Genomic DNA, 24,389 nt, shown 5'->3' with positions numbered 1-24,389 from the left:
GACGGTAATAGTGCACACGCCGCAAGAATTTTGGCTATAACGCCAACAATTGAATATACCCCAAAGAGTCTAACCAGTCGTGTCTGCTCTTCTTATAGACTATGGGGCATATTCAGTTATGCGCCTACTGCCTCCAGAACGGGCGCGAAGCCCTCTGCATTACCGCAACCTCACGGATTTCTTTTCACCCCCCATAGGGAAATGAGGACAAATCCGCGATGCTGTGGTACGGTAGAACCAAAAAAATGTACAGACGCAATGTTTTTTTGAACATCGCGGATAATTGTATATGCCCCATTCTGCGCTGGGGCACAATGTATAAGAAGTCTGGGCAGAACAATAAAAATGGGGTAATTCAAAATGAAGTGGGGTATAAGGGGTATCTGACCTGGACAGGACGCCAAGAAGAGCCTGTCAGCTCCAAGGAACAGACAATGGTAAGATCGGACTCAACTTCAGGATGTTCCTTGGTTCTCCAAAAAGAAGCAATTATTACTGTACACAGGAGGACACATTATTAATAGTATAATTATTATAATACACATGGTGACACTGTAGCTGATTATTGGACACAATATTGCAGTTTTGTTTACCTCTGGTTCCATCTGCCGGTCACTGCGGGTATTGCATGTCAGTTACGTCACCGATGCAGCCAACCACAAAATGGCGGAGCGGATGGCAGCGTCCTGTCCGCAAACCCGGAAGTAATTGTCTTTCCTCACCACAGCAACCACGTGATCCCTCCGAGATGTTTCCCGAACTAAATACTCTGCTGAGCGTCAGCACCGGTACCGTGGAGCGGGTGAGAGCCTGACTCGGAATATGCGAGTGTGACCCGCTCAGTACCTGTAATATCCCCAGTCATCTGTCACTAACCCCCCCCCATATCACCTCCCTCCCTCCAGTACTGCACCCCCATATCACCTCCCTCCAGTACTGCACCCCCATATCACCTCCCTCCAGTACTGCACCCCCCATATCACCTCCCTCCAGTACTGCACCCCCCATATCCCCCTCCCTCCCATACTGCACCCCCCATATCCCCCTCCCTCCCATACTGCACCCCCCATATCCCCCTCCCTCCCTCACTGCACCCCCCATATCCCCCTCCCTCCCATACTGCACCCCCCATATCCCCCTCCCTCCCTCCCTCCCATACTGCACCCCCCATATCACCTCCCTCCCATACTGCACCCCCCATATCACCTCCCTCCAGTACTGCACCCCCCATATCCCCCTCCCTCCCTCCTGTACTGCACCCCCATATCACCTCCCTCCCTCCCATACTGCACCCCCCATATCACCTCCCTCCCATACTGCACCCCCCATATCACCTCCCTCCAGTACTGCACCCCCCATATCCCCCTCCCTCCCTCCTGTACTGCACCCCCATATCACCTCTCTCCCTCCAGTACTGCACCCCCCATATCCCCCTCCCTCCGATACTGCACCCCCATATCCCCCCTCCCTCCAGTACTGCACCCCCATATCACCTCCCTCCCTCCTGTACTGCACCCCCATATCACCTCCCTCCGATACTGCACCCCCCATATCCCCCTCCCTCCGATACTGCACCCCCATATCCCCCTCCCTCCAGTACTGCATCCCCATATCACCTCCCTCCCTCCGATGCTGCACCCCCCATATCCCCCTCCCTCCGATACTGCACCCCCCATATCCCCCTCCCTCCAGTACTGCACCCCCATATCCCCTTCCTCCTATACTGCACCCCCCATATCCCCCTCCCTCCTGTACTGCACCCCCATATCCCCTTCCTCCTATGCTGCACCCCCCATATCCCCCTCCCTCCGATACTGCACCCCCCATATCCCCCTCCCTCCGATACTGCACCCCCATATCCCCCTCCCTCCTATACTGCACCCCCCATATCCCCCTCCCTCCTATACTGCACCCCCCATATCCCCTCCCTCCGATACTGCACCCCCCATATCCCCCTCCCTCCGATACTGCACCCCCCATATCCCCTCCCTCCAGTACTGCACCCCCATATCCCCCTCCCTCCTATACTACACCCCCCATATCACCTCCCTCCAGTACTGCACCCCCCATATCCCCCTCCCTCCTATACTGCACCCCCCATACCCCCCTCCCTCCTATACTGCACCTCCCATATCTCCTCCCTCCAGTACTGCACCCCCCATATCCCCCTCCCTCCTATACTGCACCCCCCATATCCCCCTCCCTCCTATACTGCACCCCCATATCGCTGTGATCTCCAGTAATGAGGGAGCCACAGGACAGGGGTCCCAGAGTCTGTGATTACAGAATCAGAGCGTTGTGTTTTGTGTCTTTCAGCCACAGTTTGCCCTGATCAGTGGGTGTAAGACGGACGCTAGTTTCTTGGTGCATCATTTCCTGTCCTATTACCTGAAAGGTCAGTGACTGCAGCCCTGTAAGATGTTATGTTATCAATGCATTTCCCTGTAATACCTGTGTCTGCTGTCCATCATATCCTTGTATTATTGTGTCCCCAGCCAACTGCAAAGTGTGTTTTGTGGCCCTCGCTCAGTCCTTCAGCCACTACAATATCATCGCACAGAAGCTGGTAAGTGGCTCCTGGATCTCACTTTCTCTTTAATTTGTACAACCATAAAACACACCGTTGCTTCTTGGTGTTTGTGGCATAGACATTTATAACGTGTCCTCTCTCTGGTGCTTTATCTCGGTGGCCCTAGGCCCACCCAGCCTTCCTCTGTGGCCTCCTCCTTCAGTATCACTGCTCTAATGTAAATGAAAGAATATCTCAGTGGTATCTAATTCATAGATGATGCTGGATAACTTGTGTTTCATTACACCTGGGTATTTGTGAATATTAGAATACTACTTTCTGTTCTGGATCACTTTGTATTGTAGGCGTAGAGAGAATGTCTCGCCCTGTAGCCGTCAGGTGGGGTCCTCTCCCCGTATTCACTGTATAGGGCAGCGTACCGGGGGAGCATGGAGCATCGCCACTTGTGCAGCTGACGATCATTGGAGCAACGGACTGTCCAGTGCTAGCGCTGCGTTACTCCCTGTAGGGATCACCTGCATCCAGATCCCTGTCTGCTACATGGGGGTTTACTAATTATCTGGAATATAAAGGATGGAGCTTGATGCAATTGTCAGATTTCATACAAGTGAACAATAGAAATTATAGTTCTCAGAAGGATTATGTGTGTGTGTGTTGCTGCCCTGCCAGAGTGCACACTGGGTAATATCTTTCTCTTGTTCTATTCATGTTCCATCTTTCCAGGGAGTGAACCTGGTAAGTGCCCGGGATCAGGGGCAGCTGGTGTTCCTGGAGGGGCTGAAATCGTACACCAGGCTTCTATTTTCCGAGACGCCAGAGGCAGAAGCCGAGAATCCTCTCCGGTTCCTGAGGTCCGTACACCATATAAAGTCAGATAGGTGTTATACTCAGCAGTGCATATAAGGCAGCTATGTGCGGATGTGACAGCAGAGGTGGTAGATCCAGCACATCCGTTCAGCCTGCTCCAGTAATAATCCAGATATTGTAGTCATTATGTGTCATGGACCTGCTCTGATGTCACCCTGTATTCCATGTACCCAGAAATCTCGTCAGATTTGTATTTCTGTACAGCGGTGGCCTGTCCTCTGTCTCCCAGTTCATCTTATGTTTCCATGCCGGCCTTTGGTTAGTGAACACGGATGTTGGGAAGAGGCGAGTGGGCACTGAGAGGCGGGTTCTATGGTGTTTATTGCTGTATAATACACCAGCTAATATTTCTATAGACTACTGTAACTAACTTTTATAATGGATGAGCTCTGATGTCATCACTTTCCTGTGTATTATAAGGAATAACACTGTAAATTATGTGACCTGTAAGTACACAGCCGGCACCCTGGTGTGTTATATGCTTTCCGAACTCCTCAGCGTCTTATAATATCCTTGGAATTTACAATAGGATGTGGTACATTAACACTTTATATATCCCTATAAATGTTATCACTTCAGGACTATACTCTGTACTGGCTTCTAGGTTGTCCCTTATGAATTTTTACCAATCAGGCGGCTCGTGACATCAGTGCTCATATCTAGCAGCCAGACAGAGCTGTTTCCTGATTGGTCACATCTCTGCCAGCTGTGTATGCAGATAGAAGAGGGACTTTTCAGGCAGTAGTTGGAGAAGCCATCAGTAGTAACAGTTCTCCCTGTTTTACAGGATTTCTTAGCTTTCACCTCCCCAGTAACAGATTGTCTTGCAGGACTGGATCTGACCTCAGGACACTTTATGATTTTATACGTGCTGCACTGGTGCCCTCTGCAGGTGAACAGTGGACATGCCCAGTGCTGATTGTGGATGATGTCAGCCTGTTGCTCAGTCTGGGGGTGACCTCCCTGCAGGTGCTGGACTTCATCCATTACTGCAGAGCCACAGTGTGCAGCGAGTACCAGGTACCATAGAGAAATGTCACTTGTCACCACGTGTGAATCTTATGTGCAGAGGATTGATGGACACAAGATATAACATTGTGTGCGTGCTCTATACATGGCCATGTAGATGATGGTCCTGTTGGCGCGGGTTCAGTTGGTTTATTGGATGCCATTTCAGGGGAACCTGGTTTGTCTGCTGCAGAGAGATGAGGAATCAGAGGATGAGGATAATGAGCTGCTGATGAAGTCACTTTGTCACCAGAGCAGCCTAATTCTGCAGGTGGAAGGTCTCACCACCGGGTACTGTAAGGATGTGCATGGAGAGGTGAGTGATCCTTGTAGTCGGTGACTACCTGCAATGCTGGGGCAGTAACACTCTTGTAGCTGGTGACTGGCTGCAATGCTGGGGCAGTAACACTCTTGTAGGGTGTTTTAGGGGAGACTGGCGCCTTGTCACTGAGAGCGGTGTAATAGAAGGGTGTATCCGAGACTGGCGCCTTGTCACTGAGAGCAGTATAATAGAAGGGTGTATCCGAGACTGGCGCCTTGTCACTGAGAGCAGTGTAATTGAAGGGTTTATCGGTGAGACTGGCGCCTTGTCACTGAGAGCGGTGTAATAGAAGGGTGTATCCGAGACTGGCGCCTTGTCACTGAGAGCGGTGTAACAGAAGGGTGTATCTGAGATTGGCGCCTTGTCACTGAGAGCGGTATAATGGAAGGGTGTATCTGAGACTGGCGCCTTGTCACTGAGAGCGGTGTAATGGAAGGGTGTATCTGAGACTGGCGCCTTGTCACTGAGAGCGGTGTAATAGAAGGGTGTATCTGAGACTGGCGCCTTGTCACTGAGAGCGGTGTAATAGAAGGGTGTATCGGGGTGACTGGCGCCTTGTCACTGAGAGCGGTGTAATAGAAGGGTGTATCGGGGAGACTGGCGCCTTGTCACTGAGCGGTGTAATGGAAGGGTGTATCGGGGTGACTGGCGCCTTGTCACTGAGAGCAGTATAATAGAAGGGTGTATCGGGGTGACTGGCGCCTTGTCACTGAGAGCGGTGTAATAGAAGGGTGTATCGGGGTGACTGGCACCTTGTCACTGAGAGCAGTATAATAGAAGGGTGTATCGGGGTGACTGGCACCTTGTCACTGAGAGCAGTATAATAGAAGGGTGTATCGGGGAGACTGGCGCCTTGTCACTGAGAGCAGTATAATAGAAGGGTGTATCGGGGAGACTGGCGCCTTGTCACTGAGCGGTGTAATGGAAGGGTGTATCGGGGTGACTGGCGCCTTGTCACTGAGAGCAGTATAATAGAAGGGTGTATCGGGGTGACTGGCGCCTTGTCACTGAGAGCAGTATAATAGAAGGGTGTATCGGGGTGACTGGCGCCTTGTCACTGAGAGCGGTGTAATAGAAGGGTGTATCGGGGAGACTGGCGCCTTGTCACTGAGAGCGGTGTAATAGAAGGGTGTATCGGGGTGACTGGCACCTTGTCACTGAGAGCAGTATAATAGAAGGGTGTATCGGGGTGACTGGCACCTTGTCACTGAGAGCAGTATAATAGAAGGGTGTATCGGGGAGACTGGCGCCTTGTCACTGAGCGGTGTAATGGAAGGGTGTATCGGGGTGACTGGCGCCTTGTCACTGAGAGCAGTATAATAGAAGGGTGTATCGGGGTGACTGGCACCTTGTCACTGAGAGCAGTATAATAGGGTGTATCAGGGTGACTGGCGCCTTGTCACTGAGAGCAGTATAATAGGGTGTATCAGGGTGACTGGCGCCTTGTCACTGAGAGCGGTGTAATAGAAGGGTGTATCAGGGTGATTGGCGCCTTGTCACTGAGAGCGGTGTAATAGAAGGGTGTATCAGGGTGACTGGCGCCTTGTCACTGAGAGCGGTATAATAGAAGGGTGTATCGGGGTGACTGGCGCCTTGTCACTGAGAGCAGTATAATAGAAGGGTGTATCAGGGTGACTGGCGCCTTGTCACTGAGAGCAGTATAATAGAAGGGTGTATCGGGGAGACTGGCGCCTTGTCACTGAGAGCGGTGTAATAGAAGGGTGTATCTGAGACTGGCACCTTGTCACTGAGAGCAGTATAATAGAAGGGTGTATCAGGGTGACTGGCACCTTGTCACTGAGAGCGGTGTAATGGAAGGGTGTATCTGAGACTGACGCCTTGTCACTGAGAGCAGTATAATAGGGTGTATCAGGGTGACTGGCGCCTTGTCACTGAGAGCGGTGTAATAGAAGGGTGTATCTGAGACTGGCGCCTTGTCACTGAGAGCGGTGTAATAGAAGGGTGTATCGGGGAGACTGGCGCCTTGTCACTGAGAGCGGTGTAATAGAAGGGTGTATCGGGGTGACTGGCACCTTGTCACTGAGAGCAGTATAATAGAAGGGTGTATCGGGGTGACTGGCACCTTGTCACTGAGAGCAGTATAATAGAAGGGTGTATCGGGGAGACTGGCGCCTTGTCACTGAGAGCAGTATAATAGAAGGGTGTATCGGGGAGACTGGCGCCTTGTCACTGAGCGGTGTAATGGAAGGGTGTATCGGGGTGACTGGCGCCTTGTCACTGAGAGCAGTATAATAGAAGGGTGTATCGGGGTGACTGGCGCCTTGTCACTGAGAGCAGTATAATAGAAGGGTGTATCAGGGTGACTGGCACCTTGTCACTGAGAGCGGTGTAATGGAAGGGTGTATCTGAGACTGACGCCTTGTCACTGAGAGCAGTATAATAGGGTGTATCAGGGTGACTGGCGCCTTGTCACTGAGAGCGGTGTAATAGAAGGGTGTATCTGAGACTGGCGCCTTGTCACTGAGAGCGGTGTAATAGAAGGGTGTATCGGGGAGACTGGCGCCTTGTCACTGAGAGCAGTGTAATAGAAGGGTGTATCGGGGAGACTGGCGCCTTGTCACTGAGAGCAGTATAATAGAAGGGTGTATCAGGGTGACTGGCGCCTTGTCACTGAGAGCAGTGTAATAGAAGGGTGTATCTGAGACTGGCACCTTGTCACTGAGAGCAGTATAATAGAAGGGTGTATCAGGGTGACTGGCACCTTGTCACTGAGAGCGGTGTAATGGAAGGGTGTATCTGAGACTGACGCCTTGTCACTGAGAGCAGTATAATAGGGTGTATCAGGGTGACTGGCGCCTTGTCACTGAGAGCGGTGTAATAGAAGGGTGTATCTGAGACTGGCGCCTTGTCACTGAGAGCGGTGTAATAGAAGGGTGTATCGGGGAGACTGGCGCCTTGTCACTGAGAGCGGTGTAATAGAAGGGTGTATCGGGGTGACTGGCACCTTGTCACTGAGAGCAGTATAATAGAAGGGTGTATCGGGGTGACTGGCACCTTGTCACTGAGAGCAGTATAATAGAAGGGTGTATCGGGGAGACTGGCGCCTTGTCACTGAGAGCAGTATAATAGAAGGGTGTATCGGGGAGACTGGCGCCTTGTCACTGAGCGGTGTAATGGAAGGGTGTATCGGGGTGACTGGCGCCTTGTCACTGAGAGCAGTATAATAGAAGGGTGTATCGGGGTGACTGGCGCCTTGTCACTGAGAGCAGTATAATAGAAGGGTGTATCGGGGTGACTGGCGCCTTGTCACTGAGAGCGGTGTAATAGAAGGGTGTATCGGGGAGACTGGCGCCTTGTCACTGAGAGCGGTGTAATAGAAGGGTGTATCGGGGTGACTGGCACCTTGTCACTGAGAGCAGTATAATAGAAGGGTGTATCGGGGTGACTGGCACCTTGTCACTGAGAGCAGTATAATAGAAGGGTGTATCGGGGAGACTGGCGCCTTGTCACTGAGCGGTGTAATGGAAGGGTGTATCGGGGTGACTGGCGCCTTGTCACTGAGAGCAGTATAATAGAAGGGTGTATCGGGGTGACTGGCACCTTGTCACTGAGAGCAGTATAATAGGGTGTATCAGGGTGACTGGCGCCTTGTCACTGAGAGCAGTATAATAGGGTGTATCAGGGTGACTGGCGCCTTGTCACTGAGAGCGGTGTAATAGAAGGGTGTATCAGGGTGATTGGCGCCTTGTCACTGAGAGCGGTGTAATAGAAGGGTGTATCAGGGTGACTGGCGCCTTGTCACTGAGAGCGGTATAATAGAAGGGTGTATCGGGGTGACTGGCGCCTTGTCACTGAGAGCAGTATAATAGAAGGGTGTATCAGGGTGACTGGCGCCTTGTCACTGAGAGCAGTATAATAGAAGGGTGTATCGGGGAGACTGGCGCCTTGTCACTGAGAGCGGTGTAATAGAAGGGTGTATCTGAGACTGGCACCTTGTCACTGAGAGCAGTATAATAGAAGGGTGTATCAGGGTGACTGGCACCTTGTCACTGAGAGCGGTGTAATGGAAGGGTGTATCTGAGACTGACGCCTTGTCACTGAGAGCAGTATAATAGGGTGTATCAGGGTGACTGGCGCCTTGTCACTGAGAGCGGTGTAATAGAAGGGTGTATCTGAGACTGGCGCCTTGTCACTGAGAGCGGTGTAATAGAAGGGTGTATCGGGGAGACTGGCGCCTTGTCACTGAGAGCAGTGTAATAGAAGGGTGTATCGGGGAGACTGGCGCCTTGTCACTGAGAGCAGTATAATAGAAGGGTGTATCAGGGTGACTGGCGCCTTGTCACTGAGAGCAGTGTAATAGAAGGGTGTATCGGGGTGACTGGCGCCTTGTCACTGAGAGCAGTGTAATAGAAGGGTGTATCAGGGTGACTGGCGCCTTGTCACTGAGAGCGGTGTAATGGAAGGGTGTATCTGAGACTGGCACCTTGTCACTGAGAGCAGTATAATAGAAGGGTGTATCAGGGTGACTGGCGCCTTGTCACTGAGAGCGGTGTAATGGAAGGGTGTATCTGAGACTGGCACCTTGTCACTGAGAGCAGTATAATAGAAGGGTGTATCAGGGTGACTGGCGCCTTGTCACTGAGAGCGGTGTAATGGAAGGGTGTATCTGAGACTGGCAACTTGTCACTGAGAGCGGTGTAATGGAAGGGTGTATCTGAGACTGGCGCCTTGTCACTGAGAGCGGTGTAATAGAAGGGTGTATCGGGGTGACTGGCGCCTTGTCACTGAGAGCAGTATAATAGAAGGGTGTATCGGGGTGACTGGCGCCTTGTCACTGAGAGCAGTATAATAGGGTGTATCGGGGTGACTGGCGCCTTGTCACTGAGAGCGGTGTAATAGAAGGGTGTATCTGAGACTGGCACCTTGTCACTGAGAGCAGTGTAATTGAAGGGTGTATCAGGGTGACTGGCGCCTTGTCACTGAGAGCGGTGTAATAGAAGGGTGTATCAGGGTGACTGGCGCCTTGTCACTGAGAGCAGTATAATAGGGTGTATCAGGGTGACTGGCGCCTTGTCACTGAGAGCGGTGTAATAGAAGGGTGTATCAGGGTGACTGGCGCCTTGTCACTGAGAGCAGTGTAATAGAAGGGTGTATCAGGGTGACTGGCGCCTTGTCACTGAGAGCAGTGTAATAGAAGGGTGTATCAGGGTGACTGGCGCCTTGTCACAGAGCGGTGTAATGGAAGGGTGTATCTGAGACTGGCACCTTGTCACTGAGAGCAGTATAATAGAAGGGTGTATCAGGGTGACTGGCGCCTTGTCACTGAGAGCGGTGTAATGGAAGGGTGTATTTGAGACTGGCACCTTGTCACTGAGAGCAGTATAATAGAAGGGTGTATCAGGGTGACTGGCGCCTTGTCACTGAGAGCGGTGTAATGGAAGGGTGTATCTGAGACTGGCACCTTGTCACTGAGAGCAGTATAATAGAAGGGTGTATCAGGGTGACTGGCGCCTTGTCACTGAGAGCGGTGTAATGGAAGGGTGTATCTGAGACTGGCGCCTTGTCACTGAGAGCGGTGTAATAGAAGGGTGTATCGGGGTGACTGGCGCCTTGTCACTGAGAGCAGTATAATAGAAGGGTGTATCGGGGTGACTGGCGCCTTGTCACTGAGAGCAGTATAATAGAAGGGTGTATCAGGGTGACTGGCGCCTTGTCACTGAGAGCGGTATAATAGAAGGGTGTATCAGGGTGACTGGCGCCTTGTCACTGAGAGCAGTGTAATAGAAGGGTGTATCGGGGAGACTGGCACCTTGTCACTGAGAGCAGTATAATAGGGTGTATCGGGGTGACTGGCGCCTTGTCACTGAGAGCGGTGTAATAGAAGGGTGTATCTGAGACTGGCACCTTGTCACTGAGAGCAGTGTAATTGAAGGGAGTATCTGAGACTGGCACCTTGTCACTGAGAGCAGTATAATAGAAGGGTGTATCGGGGTGACTGGCGCCTTGTCACTGAGAGCAGTATAATAGGGTGTATCAGGGTGACTGGCGCCTTGTCACTGAGAGCGGTGTAATAGAAGGGTGTATCAGGGTGACTGGCGCCTTGTCACTGAGAGCAGTGTAATAGAAGGGTGTATCAGGGTGATTGGCGCCTTGTCACTGAGAGCGGTGTAATAGAAGGGTGTATCAGGGTGACTGGCGCCTTGTCACTGAGAGCGGTATAATAGAAGGGTGTATCGGGGTGACTGGCGCCTTGTCACTGAGAGCAGTATAATAGAAGGGTGTATCAGGGTGACTGGCGCCTTGTCACTGAGAGCAGTATAATAGAAGGGTGTATCGGGGAGACTGGCGCCTTGTCACTGAGAGCGGTGTAATAGAAGGGTGTATCTGAGACTGGCACCTTGTCACTGAGAGCAGTATAATAGAAGGGTGTATCAGGGTGACTGGCGCCTTGTCACTGAGAGCGGTGTAATGGAAGGGTGTATCTGAGACTGGCGCCTTGTCACTGAGAGCAGTATAATAGGGTGTATCAGGGTGACTGGCGCCTTGTCACTGAGAGCGGTGTAATAGAAGGGTGTATCTGAGACTGGCGCCTTGTCACTGAGCAGTGTAATAGAAGGGTGTATCGGGGTGACTGGCGCCTTGTCACTGAGAGCAGTGTAATAGAAGGGTGTATCGGGGTGACTGGCACCTTGTCACTGAGAGCAGTATAATAGAAGGGTGTATCAGGGTGACTGGCGCCTTGTCACTGAGAGCGGTGTAATGGAAGGGTGTATCTGAGACTGGCACCTTGTCACTGAGAGCAGTATAATAGAAGGGTGTATCAGGGTGACTGGCGCCTTGTCACTGAGAGCGGTGTAATGGAAGGGTGTATCTGAGACTGGCGCCTTGTCACTGAGAGCGGTGTAATAGAAGGGTGTATCGGGGAGACTGGCGCCTTGTCACTGAGAGCAGTGTAATAGAAGGGTGTATCGGGGTGACTGGCGCCTTGTCACTGAGAGCAGTGTAATAGAAGGGTGTATCGGGGTGACTGGCGCCTTGTCACTGAGAGCGGTGTAATAGAAGGGTGTATCGGGGTGACTGGCGCCTTGTCACTGAGAGCAGTATAATAGAAGGGTGTATCTGAGACTGGCGCCATGTCACTGAGAGCAGTATAATAGAAGGGTGTATCTGAGATTGGCGCCTTGTCACTGAGAGTAGTATAATAGAAGGGTGTATCTGAGATTGGCGCCTTGTCACTGAGAGCAGTATAATAGAAGGGTGTATCGGGGTGACTGGCGCCTTGTCACTGAGAGCAGTATAATAGAAGGGTGTATCTGAGATTGGCGCCATGTCACTGAGTTATATGTGCTGCCACTATCTCAGGTTTACTGATCTCCAAACCAGTTGGCTGAGCATGATAGGAACAGCCGGAGAAAGTCACAACTTGTATATACAATATTATTGTTCACACAACATTTGAGTGCCATATAAATGTTATTATTACTTGTCTGTAGTGTGACTGGAGTATAACAGCCCCTTTACCTCACGTTACAGCTGACCATCACCCGGAAGCAGCAGAAGCAGTCTGTCGTCTATCAGTACAAGATCCAGGACAAGATGGTCAGCTTTTTTGCAAGAGGTCTCTCTGCCGCAGTCTTATAAGCTGCGGCCCTCTGCTGGGACGGGACACTGCAAGTTGTGCTATGATTTCAGCCCTGTCTGCTCTGTTGTCAGTGATGTGTAAACAGGACAGTACTGAACACTATTCCAGAGGGATACTTCTAATGCTCTCACAGTGGTCAAAACCATTGTAAAATGAGAACATATGAATGTGCCTGGTTAAAGCGGATTAATAGTCCGTGCATAGTATCACTAAAGCTGCAATTACTAAACTGATGTCTCTACAGAACCTGGAAAAAACACAGTAGGATTCTGGGTATTATTCTGTAGGAGCCCTGTACTAGGATTGCCATCTTATATTACAGTTTGTGATGGTCACTAGAGATAAGACTGGGGACAAGGAGCTATCTACTACCTTATACAGCATATGTTTTGCATGTATATCAAAGCACAGCTTGTGCTTCAATTTTATAACAGAGATGGTACATGCTGTAGACCAGCTGAGTGCGGAACAGGAGCAGTGTAGAGTGAGACGGGAGGGTACGCTCTGTGGACCAGGTGAGTGTGGGGCAGGAGTAGTGTAGAGTGATATGGGGAGGGTACGCTCTGTAGACCAGGTGAGTGTGGGGCAGGAGCAGTGTAGAGTGAGACGGGAGGGTATGCTCTGTAGACCAGTTGAGTGTGCGACGGGAGCAGTGTAGAGTGAGATGGGGAGGGTACGCTCCGTGGACCAGGAGCAGTGTAGAGTGATATGGGGAGGGTACACTCTGTGGACCAGGCGAGTGTGGGGCAGGAGCAGTGTAGAGTGAGACGGAAGGGTACGCTCTGTGGACCAGGCGAGTGTGGGGCAGGAGCAGTGTAGAGTGAGACGGGAGGGTACGCTCTGTGGACCAGGTGAGTGTGGGGCAGGAGCAGTGTAGAGTGAGACGGAAGGGTACGCTGTGGACCAGGCGAGTGTGGGGCAGGAGCAGTGTAGAGTGAGACGGGAGGGTACGCTCTGTGGACCAGGTGAGTGTGGGGCAGGAGCAGTGTAGAGTGAGACGGAAGGGTACGCTGTGGATCAGGTGAGTGTGGGGCAGGAGCAGTGTAGAGTGAGATGGGGAGGGTACGCTCCGTGGACCAGGAGCAGTGTAGAGTGATATGGGGAGGGTACACTCTGTGGACCAGGTGAGTGTGGGGCAGGAGCAGTGTAGAGTGAGATGGGGAGGGTACGCTCTGTGGACCAGGTGAGTGTGGGGCGGGAGCAGTGTAGAGTGAGATGGGGAGGGTACACTCTGTGGACCAGGCGAGTGTGGGGCAGGAGCAGTGTAGAGTGAGACGGGAGGGTACACTCTGTGGACCAGGTGAGTGTGGGGCAGGAGCAGTGTAGAGTGATATGGGGAGGGTACACTATATGGACCAGGCGAGTGTGGGGCAGGAGCAGTGTAGAGTGAGACGGGAGGGTACGCTCTGTAGACCAGGTGGGTGTGGATTGGGGGATAGATATGGTGCGTTGGGCATGACCTATAGCCTGGCTGTATTGAGACGGATGGGTACACTATTTGGATTCGCCTGTCATCTTGACAATTACTGTTTAAAATAAACCCAAGTCCAGTTGTTATTCTCCACAGTGCAAAGCAGACAAGGATGATGGAATCATATACAAAACATCACAACTCATTTGAAGAAATGTTTTATGTAAGAAAATCATGGAGAATTAAAAAAAAACAAAAAAAACTAAATTAAAAATATACAAAGAAACTAACAGACTGTACAATGAACATTTACCTTTTTCATGTAAAGCTCTATGTATAAGACCTACATCAAAATAAATTATAACCGTTACCAAAAATATTAATTTTATTTATACCATGACGCAAGTTAGACTTGACATAAAACAGTAGTTGAAGCATCGTGAACCATTCCAGGCTGTGGTAACCAGCTCCTCTCTGAGCACATGAAAGTGACCTATTGCACCTCTGCAAATGAATAACAATTAGACCCTTAACAATAATATCTGCCATCAGCTGACTAATGTGTAAATATACCCCCTTTAGTGCTCAGTCACTTGTTCTATCTTACATCCGATTAGAGCTGTACTCTAAATTAGCCTGGGGGGGGGGGGGTCTGACATGGGCTTTGAGGCTGCAAAACACTCAACAATACCACCCAGAGGTCATTCATGGTCACCCCCCCCAGCTGTAAAGTAATGGTGTCTCTCTACTGATATTGGCTGTAAGAAGAGGGGCAGTTAGATCATGTTTAACATCTACCTATCGCCATATACTGAAAGCAGATATATTTTGGCCTGAACCAATGTTCCTTTCTCTGGGAACTAGCGACGCTGTGGTGGTCTGACGCACGAGCTGGTGCCTGGATAGGCTGCAGTCACAGAAGTGGCTGGTTCACACCAGATATCGCTTTATAGCGTCGTATTTGGATCAGAAATGCTCTGTCGTATGGTGTGAACACGTGCTCTGCATAGAACCACACTTGCACAAGTACTCGTGCAGATTGACACCTCTTGCAGGAGCTGGGCAGATGTGTGGGTTTATATAAATATAATTTCCTGCATACAATAAGCTTTGTTCTGTGTCTGTGCAGCGGGATCTTTGGTTAAATTATTCTCCATCCAGTGCATCAGTTAAACCTCAATGGATCTTGAAACATTAATACGCATCAATGTTCAATGCATCGGCAAATAATTTATTAAATAGTCACCTCGATATTAGGAACAACAGTGAATCATTGTCAGAGGGGACTGCAACAACAGTTGTGACCCCTCGCTCCAATTATTCTCTGTCCAATAATACGGGGCGGGCGTGGAGACTGGGAATAAATTTAAGAATATTCATGACAAGATGTATCCAGGTCTTATGTATGTGGCCAGGGCTAGGCTAGCGGTACCTTCCTGAGAAGGACTAGCGGTCTTCCTGTAATACAGATCAGTGCCAGATCCCACCCTCCTTGCCCCAGGACCCCTAACATCCAGCAGCTAAGGACACTTGGGTAAGCAGCTAATACTAGAGGATGTAGAGCAGCAATCAGATACAGGATCTGCCTCAAAACATTTCTGGGCTTGGGGTTTTGTACAGGGGAAAATAGATGACAGACTGCTGCACGGACAGATAGAACGTTTATGGGGACACATTGGGCGTTGTATCTGTGCTCTGCCATGTTATCAGTCCTCCAGACTCTGCCCCCAACCATTCACCTGAGAGAATTATGTTACAGGAGGCCTCCAGCAGGGTAAAACATGATGGGACAGAGAAACAACAGCTGCAGTGTGAGATCCGACAACATCGTAACGCTGGCAAAGAAAATAAATAAAATTCCTACCATAACCAGTCTTTCATCAATTACTCAAATACAAAAGGGGAACAAACAGACTAAAGGTAACTGTGTGGCAGACTGCATGGCGCGTTTCACAGCATCTGCGTTTCATGTCTTATGACACCCAGGTATCTGCATGAAAATCCCCCAGTGAATCTGCTCCTCCGCATTATTCTCTTACATTATCCTATCACTGCTATCCCTAAGCACAATTATTCCCAGCCCTCGGCTGTTTCTCCCGAAGCACCGACAGATGGAATATAAAGTTGCGCTACTGACTTCACAAATAACACCCTCTTTCCAAGATCCATGGCGGCCTCTGACAATAAAGACATCTGTGTAAATGGGAAATCAATATAGTCAAAATGATGGAAGAAAAATCTTCCACTGAAGATTGCGGAATGAAGTGCATGTAGATACTCAGTATCATTAAATAGTGCAGCATGTTTTTTTTCCCCACAATCCTGATAACAAGTGCTCAGTGTCAGATCTGTCGTCTGCGCACCCACCTGGGAGGACCCCGGTAAACTTCCTAAATATTGATTATACGCACGCGAGGCGTGGCACGCGACAACCTAGTAATAAAATATAGAGCAAGCGCGACTCTTCCAGGACATCCGCCACGTGTGATCAGGAAGTGCTACTGATTCATTACGAATCTTTCCAGGCTTCTGCTTTTTCACGGGACACTGCTAACCGGCTTCGGCTGAATAATAACTGTATCCGAGACCGGTTAGCGATGCACCAAGAAAACCGGGAGCTGTAAATTGTACAATTCCATTGGAAGTATAGTTAGCATTTTACGTATGTATTGGAGCCTGTTCTTTCAGTGATAGATTAACCCCTTCCGGACCGGCCATTCGGCGTGGCAGAGATTAAAGCCAAGTTGCCCCACAGATCCCGACTTGTGTCCTTCTTAGTCAAGTTTCTCCAGGACTGACGGAACGTAGACCAGGCTGAGCTCGCTGCCAAAGTCACAGACAATCGCTGCATTATCCAAAACCAGGATCTGCCGGGCCGGCTGAGCTTCCTCGCACTTTCCAAGGTAAACAGTCTGTAGGAGATCGCCATAACCAATGTCCCAGAATGACACGCAGCCCTGACCCCCAGTCACCAGCAAGTTGTCAGAGATGAGGCCCAAACTGGAGCCGCAACCCAAGTCCTGAGGAGAGAGGAGCGTAACGTCAGGAACACGGTCGTCTCTTACAAATAAACTAAATGGATCAGCATGGGCGAGCGACTGATCACGGTTCAGAAGATGTAAAGTAGAGTAATACACCATACAAATATGTAAATATAGACGTTATTGTGTGACATCAACAGATGGACCCCCCCTCCCAGAACTCACTTGCTGTATGGAGTAGAGTTTGATGCACGTGCTCCGGTCCCATACACTGATGACATCATCCAGGCCGCTGCTGATCACGCAGGACGCTGTGCAGATCAAGAACGTGACGTCTCCACGATGCCCATGCATGTGGCCGACTCGACTTCCTGTGAGGACATCCCACAGACATATGGCTCCATCCTGCCCTCCACTGGCCAGAACCATCGTCTGCAGGTACAAAGGAAGGCAGAAGGCCCAGGTTTATCATCTCAGATTACAGGTTCTACCATCACATCTGGAGACATCAATAGATCATTATTTCCAACCGTGAAATACACTCAGCAAATAGGGTTTTGGGCGTCTACACCCTTATAGTAGAGCCAAGGTCACGGCGGTGAAGGACCAGGCCCGTCTAGGAGACATTAGACGATTCTCACACGTGCTGTGATTTACTCACCTTATATAACAGACCTGTCTGCTTAAGGAACAAGGAATTGTTTTGAAACAACCTCCATATAGAAATCCTCTTTTCTATTTTGTTACTGTAGCATTCATTGCTATATATAGTGCAGTGTTTCTCAACTCCAGTCCTCAGGACCCCCTAGCAGTACATGTTTTCCATATCTCTTTGCATTAGCACAGGTGTATTCATTACTGACTGACACAGTGTAGAAGATCCACAGGTGGTATAATTATTTCCCGTGTCACCTGGAAAGCCTGCACTGTTAGGGGTCCTGAGGACTGGAGTTGAGAAACACTGCTATAGTGAATATATATATATATATATATATATATATATTTATATTAATTGTTGGATCTCCATTCAGTCTTGTTTTCACGGGCAACTTACCTGGTCAATATAAATGGCAGTGATGCCCCCTGAGTGACCCTGCAGCGTGAACAGGCAGCAGGCGTCCTCCAGCCGGTACACCTATAGAAACAAGAGTGACCATCACTTCCTTACTATGAACCATGTATGTTACACAGGGGGACAGAAACTGTGACTAAGAGGGGAAAGGGGGGGTTCAATTTATGGGGAAATTAATTTGTAACTTGATACAGTACAGCCATATTTAAATACTAGAAATCAGGTTCCCTGTTAGTAGAACGCATTCGATATTTTGGACACAAGGTGAGTGCCTGCTTGTCTCACAGCTCACCCTCAGGGTGTGGTCCTGGCTCCCGGTTACAAGCCGTCCGGCAGCTGCTTTCAGCACTGTGATTGGCTTCTGGTGGGCACACGCCACATTGTGCGTCAGCTGACAACGAATGACATCATCACTAGAGTATAGTGGAGAGCTCGGGACGGTGCTGCGGTTCGACGTCCCTGGAATGGAGATGAGATATCTCTGAGCAACATGCAGCTTAAATAACAATCTGTACCGATCCTACTTATCACAAAGAGGTTGTGCACAGAGGCGCTATTACATTCACACCACAATTTTCTTGCATGAGTGTTACAGGAGCTTCATATCATTACCCTGTGCTGCTGGGGACCCTGCTCCTTCCACTATATAACTCTCAGTCTGTGGCTTCCTGCTGCCTCCATTCCCCTCCTCACATCATGTCACTGCCCCTGTCACATGCAGCCCTGTCCTCACTAACACATCACTAATCTCCTGATATACTCTGTGCTGCTGGGGACCCTGCTCCTTCCACTATATAACTCTCAGTCTGTGGCTTCCTGCTGCCTCCATTCCCCTCCTCACATCATGTCACTGCCCCTGTCACATGCAGCCCTGTCCTCACTAACACAATATTCATCTCCTGATATACTCTGTGCTGCTGGGGGACCCTGCTCCTTCCACTATATAACTCTCAGTCTGTGGCTTCCTGCTGCCTCTATTCCCCTCCTCACATCATGTCACTGCCCCTGTCACATGCAGCCCTGTCCTCACTAACACATCACTCATCTCCTGATATACTCTGTGCTGCTGGAGGACCCTGCTCCTTCCACTATATAACTCTCAGTCTGTGGCTTCCTGCTGCCTCCATTCCCCTCCTCACATCATGTCACTGTCCCTGTCACATGCAGCCCTGTCCTCACTAACACATCACTCATCTCCTGATATACTCTGTGCTGCTGGGGGACCCTGCTTCTTCCACTATATAAGTCTCACTCTGTGGCTTCCTGCTGCCTCCATTCCCCTCCTCACGTCATGTCACTGCCCCTGTCACATGCAGCCCTGTCCTCACTAACACATCACTCATCTCCTGATATACTCTGTGCTGCTGGGGACCCTCACGATGTTCTCACCTCTGAACTGTAAATGGCTGGAGGATTTTTGGGAATCCAGGCAGAAGAAGTCCAAGGACCCGTTGAGCCTGGCAGCCACGATCCTGAGAAATATAAACCGCCTAAAGATTAATACAACAGCCTCCCACTATTACCTGCCCAACCTCACAAACAGGATATGGACCGAATACCACTCTACCTGCAAATACATGAGCAACTATTATAATTAATGACACTACAATACCAGTTACATTACAGAAACAGACCTTTTACACACATGTGTGAATCGTACAATAAACATGGTCACAGAGGAAGATCGGTTAACCGCTATGAGGCAACTACATGTTCTGCAGGAGACTTTCCCTCTGGGCGGAATGATCTACCTACCTGTGATTCAGGAACACGAGTGCGGTGATCCCGCTCTGACCCTCGTAATTACTGCAGCGCAGCACCCCCTCTATGGCGTCCCACACCTACACAGGAAGAGATCATTACACGGTATTCCAGAGTATGCCCTTGTTGTACAATCATCACAGGTCTCCTTACTGACAAAGCCTAGATGGTAGGAGCTAATGTCCAGCAGATGTAGTTGGGAAAAACCGTAATGAAGAAATACTCGGAATAAACCATTAATATGAGAAATTTATCACTTGGTTTTAAGCTGCCACCAACAGTTTCCAAGTTAGATTTAGTGAAGGCAAACACTGAGCTTCTGATTACATAGAATCATCCATGGGGATCAGACTGTAGGCAGGTACCAAGGAACCATCACACCTGGGGTTAGGGACCACACGACCATCACGCATGGGGCTAGGGACCACAGAACCATCAGACATGGGGCTAGGGACCACACAACCATCAGACATGGGGCTAGGGACCACAGAACCATCAGACATGGGGCTAGGGACCACACAACCATCAGACATGGGGCTAGGGACCACACAACCATCAGACATGGGGCTAGGGACCACACAACCATCAGACATGGGGTTAGGGACCACACAACCATCAGACATGGGGTTAGGGACCACACAACCATCAGACATGGGGTTAGGGACCACACAACCATCACGCATGGGGCTAGGGACCACAGAACCATCAGACATGGGGCTAGGGACCACACAACCATCAGACATGGGGCTAGGGACCACACAACCATCAGACATGGGGCTAGGGACCACACAACCATCAGACATGGGGCTAGGGACCACACAACCATCAGACATGGGGCTAGGGACCACACAACCATCAGACATGGGGCTAGGGACCACACAACCATCAGACATGGGGTTAGGGACCACACGACCATCAGACATGGGGTTAGGGACCACACGACCATCACGCATGGGGCTAGGGACCACAGAACCATCAGACATGGGGCTAGGGACCACAGAACCATCAGACATGGGGCTAGGGACCACAGAACCATCAGACATGGGGCTAGGGACCACAGAACCATCAGACATGGGGCTAGGGACCACAGAACCATCAGACATGGGGCTAGGGACCACAGAACCATCAGACATGGGGCTAGGGACCACAGAACCATCAGACATGGGGCTAGGGACCACAGAACCATCAGACATGGGGCTAGGGACCACAGAACCATCAGACATGGGGCTAGGGACCACAGAACCATCAGACATGGGGCTAGGGACCACAGAACCATCAGACATGGGGCAAGGCACCACACAACCATCAGACATGGTGCTAGGGACCACAGAACCATCAGACATGGGGCTAGGGACCACACAACCATCAGTCATGGGGTTAGGGACCACACGACCATCACGCATGGGGCTAGGGACCACACGACCATCAGACATGGGGCTAGGGACCACACAACCATCAGACATGGGGCTAGGGACCACACAACCATCAGACATGGGGCTAGGGACCACAGAACTATCAGACATGGGGCTAGGGACCACAGAACTATCAGACATGGGGCTAGGGACCACACAACCATCAGACATGGGGCTAGGGACCACACAACCATCAGACATGGGGCTAGGGACCACACAACCATCAGACATGGGGTTAGGGACCACACGACCATCACGCATGGGGCTAGGGACCACAGAACCATCAGACATGGGGCTAGGGACCACAGAACCATCAGACATGGGGCTAGGGACCACAGAACCATGAGACATGGGGCTAGGGACCACAGAACCATCAGACATGGGGCTAGGGACCACAGAACCATCAGACATGGGGCTAGGGACCACAGAACTATAACACATGGGGCTAGGGACCACAGAACCATCAGACATGGGGCTAGGGACCACAGAACCATCAGACATGGGGCTAGGGACCACAGAACCATCAGACATGGGGCTAGGGACCACAGAACCATCAGACATGGGGCTAGGGACCACAGAACCATCAGACATGGGGCAAGGCACCACACAACCATCAGACATGGGGCAAGGCACCACACAACCATCAGACATGGGGCAAGGCACCACACAACCATCAGACATGGGGCAAGGCACCACACAACCATCAGACATGGTGCTAGGGACCACACAACCATCAGACATGGGGCTAGGGACCACAGAACCATTAGACATGGGGCTAGGGACCACAGAACCATTAGACATGGGGCTAGGGACCACAGAACCATCAGACATGGGGCTAGGGACCACAGAACCATCAGACATGGGGCTAGGGACCACAGAACCATCAGACATGGGGCTAGGGACCACAGAACCATCAGACATGGGGCTAGGGACCACAGAACCATCAGACATGGGGCTAGGGACCACAGAACCATCAGACATGGGGCTAGGGACCACAGAACCATCAGACATGGGGCTAGGGACCACACAACCATCAGACATGGGGCAAGGCACCACACAACCATCAGACATGGGGCAAGGCACCACACAACCATCAGACATGGGGCAAGACACCACACAACCATCAGACATGGGGCAAGGCACCACACAACCATCAGACATGGTGCTAGGGACCACACAACCATCAGACATGGGGCTAGGGACCACAGAACCATTAGACATGGGGCTAGGGACCACAGAACCATTAGACATGGGGCTAGGGACCACAGAACCATCAGACATGGGGCTAGGGACCACAGAACCATCAGACATGGGGCTAGGGACCACAGAACCATCAGACATGGGGCTAGGGACCACAGAACCATCAGACATGGGGCTAGGGACCACAGAACCATCAGACATGGGGCTAGGGACCACAGAACCATCAGACATGGGGCTAGGGACCACAGAACCATCACACCTGGGGCTAGGGACCACAGAACCATCACACCTGGGGCTAGGCACCACACAACCACCACATATAGAGCTAGGCACCACACAATCATCACATATAGAGCTAGGCACCACACAATCATCACACATGGAGCTAGAGACCACTGAACCATCACACCTGGAGCTAGGGACCACACAACCATCAAACGTGGAGCCAGGAACCACTGAACCATCATAGTTGGAGCAAGGGATCACAGAACCATCAACACGTGGAAGCAGGGGCCAATGAACCATCAAACAGGCAGCCAGAGTACAGTGTCCCATCGGGCAGGCACCCACCCACCCCTATGAAGCAATGTCTTAGCACATAGAAGATGTGATTACTCCCCCAGTCTTCCATGAGGCAGCTCATTCCCACATTACATGAATACAGAATAGTTCCTAATAATATTCATAGTACAGGTCAGTGTCTCTATTACCTCTAGCTTCCCATTACTCCGCCCCGCCACGATCAGGTTTCCCTGAAGCCCCAAACTCCACACAGAACTGTCAAAGTCCTCTGTCCAGCAGGAGACCGGGGAAGAAGTCCCATTACAGAACGCAAGCTCTTCTGCCGAGCTTTGCCTCCTGACAGAAATACAACCACCCTCCGTGCGGCTTCCAGGAGACCTGCTTCGTCCTCTTGACACAAACTGGCATTGTCCATATGGAGCAGGAGAGAAGACCGGAGAAAAGCCTCCCATGCTGCAGGCCCCATGTTCTTCATAGGCCCGCTGCACCAGGCTGCTGAAATCGTACCCGGAGGAGTCTGTCTCCTGCTTCACAGCGACCACCCTCTGCTCACCCTCCTCCTGTCCCACCTGCTCAGAGAAGTTAGAGTCAATAAAACTGGATAGGTCTGGCTGGTCATAGAAGAGGGGGGGCTGGGAGGGGGTCGGTCTCCTCTTCAGCAGGTAACCATTCTCCAAAGTGTCCTCAGGGCTGTATTTACAATCAGAGAATTGGTCCCAAGCGTCCTGATACTCGAAGATCCCACTGCTCTCCCTGCGCAGCCTGGATGTAAGAGAAGGTTGTGGTTATATAGTATTACGCTGTCACAGAGTGGTGTCAGTCTGAGACCTCCCAGATGTAAGGAACAAAACATCTTACCTCGTTTCCTGTGCTATGACTACACTATGGGGGGGAATTCAATTGGCCGCGTTACTGTAAAAAATAACGCAACCTGCGCACTTTTACGGACATTATGGTAATAGTGCGCATAATTACTGTTGATACGGTAACCCAGCTGGAGCCAGGACAGACTGGATCATGTGACCCTCAGTGTCTGTCTGTATCAAATAATTAAATAGTTGTTATTTGATATCTTCTACACCACATTGGATGTGACAGTAGATCTTTATTTTACTTATTAAGGATTTAGCCTGGGTTACAACTGACTCAATAATGCCCTTGTGAGTCCTGTATAAGACTGTATGCTCAGTATAATACGACTTGTGTAACACATAATAACAAACATTTCCATCTCACCCTTGCTTGGGAATAACAGTCAGACAGTCCCCGGTCTGGGCGTCCCACACGCGAATCTGACCGGCCAAACAGCAGCTCACTAACAGCATGCCATCACTGGCCAGACACTCAATGTCCTGTGAGAGGGAGACACAGAGAGAGCGTGAGAGGGCGAGAGAGAGAGGGAGACACAGAGAGAGCGTGAGAGGGAGACACAGAGAGAGCGTGAGAGGGAGACACAGAGAGGGAGACACAGAGAGAGCGTGAGAGGGAGACACAGAGAGGAAGACACAGAGAGAGCGTGAGAGCGTGAGAGGGAGACACAGAGAGAGCGTGAGAGGGAGACACAGAGAGAGCGTGAGAGGGAGACACAGAGAGAGCGTGAGAGGGAGACACAGAGAGAGCGTGAGAGGGAGAGAGAGAGAGAGAGAGGGAGACACAGAGAGAGCATGAGAGGGGGACACAGAGAGGAAGACACAGAGAGA

The 24,389-nt window shown here is 50.7% G+C and overlaps 2 protein-coding genes across 5 annotated transcripts in view; one reads left to right on the top strand and one right to left on the bottom strand.

Moving 5' to 3' along the window:
* The first annotated feature begins 689 nt into the window (after positions 1-689).
* On the top strand, positions 690-14,111 carry ELP6 (elongator acetyltransferase complex subunit 6). Of its 4 annotated transcripts, none has more exons than XR_012692946.1 (8): positions 690-802; positions 2,317-2,395; positions 2,496-2,566; positions 3,254-3,381; positions 4,228-4,417; positions 4,575-4,721; positions 12,222-13,221; positions 13,277-14,111. XR_012692946.1 is itself a non-coding variant. In XM_075214193.1 (7 exons), the coding sequence occupies exons 1-7, from the start codon at positions 749-751 to the stop codon at positions 12,327-12,329; spliced, it is 777 nt and encodes a 258-aa protein (XP_075070294.1). In that variant the 5' UTR covers positions 690-748; the 3' UTR covers positions 12,330-14,111. The 4 variants fall into 4 exon arrangements, 1 of the variants encoding a protein (XP_075070294.1); XR_012692945.1 differs by having other exon boundaries at positions 12,222-13,295; positions 13,352-14,111; XR_012692947.1 differs by having other exon boundaries at positions 12,222-13,630; positions 13,690-14,111.
* Positions 13,943-24,389, bottom strand: part of SCAP (SREBF chaperone) — a 48,790-nt gene continuing 38,343 nt past the window's right edge. The window contains exons 16-23 of the mRNA XM_075214192.1: positions 23,926-24,041; positions 22,878-23,451; positions 19,550-19,635; positions 19,184-19,266; positions 18,087-18,253; positions 17,777-17,857; positions 16,948-17,154; positions 13,943-16,761 (exon numbers count right to left, since the gene is read on the bottom strand). Coding sequence (XP_075070293.1) covers positions 16,516-16,761; positions 16,948-17,154; positions 17,777-17,857; positions 18,087-18,253; positions 19,184-19,266; positions 19,550-19,635; positions 22,878-23,451; positions 23,926-24,041 — 1,560 coding nt within the window. The 3' untranslated portion in view covers positions 13,943-16,515. The remainder of the gene's footprint in view (positions 16,762-16,947; positions 17,155-17,776; positions 17,858-18,086; positions 18,254-19,183; positions 19,267-19,549; positions 19,636-22,877; positions 23,452-23,925; positions 24,042-24,389) is intronic.

Source organism: Mixophyes fleayi, chromosome 5 (genome assembly GCF_038048845.1).
Source record: "Mixophyes fleayi isolate aMixFle1 chromosome 5, aMixFle1.hap1, whole genome shotgun sequence".
In the NCBI taxonomy this organism is placed as follows: Eukaryota; Metazoa; Chordata; class Amphibia; order Anura; family Limnodynastidae; genus Mixophyes; species Mixophyes fleayi.
This window is presented reverse-complemented; position numbering and strand designations above follow the sequence as displayed.

Bases quoted from the DNA above. Each gene is read 5' to 3' on its own strand.
- ELP6 (XM_075214193.1), top strand. From the start codon at position 749: ATGTTTCCCGAACTAAATACTCTGCTGAGCGTCAGCACCGGTACCGTG. The intron at 2,567-3,253 runs GTAAGTGGCTCC...CCATCTTTCCAG, and splicing joins ATATCATCGCACAGAAGCTG to GGAGTGAACCTGGTAAGTGC. The intron at 4,418-4,574 runs GTACCATAGAGA...ATGCCATTTCAG, and splicing joins CAGTGTGCAGCGAGTACCAG to GGGAACCTGGTTTGTCTGCT.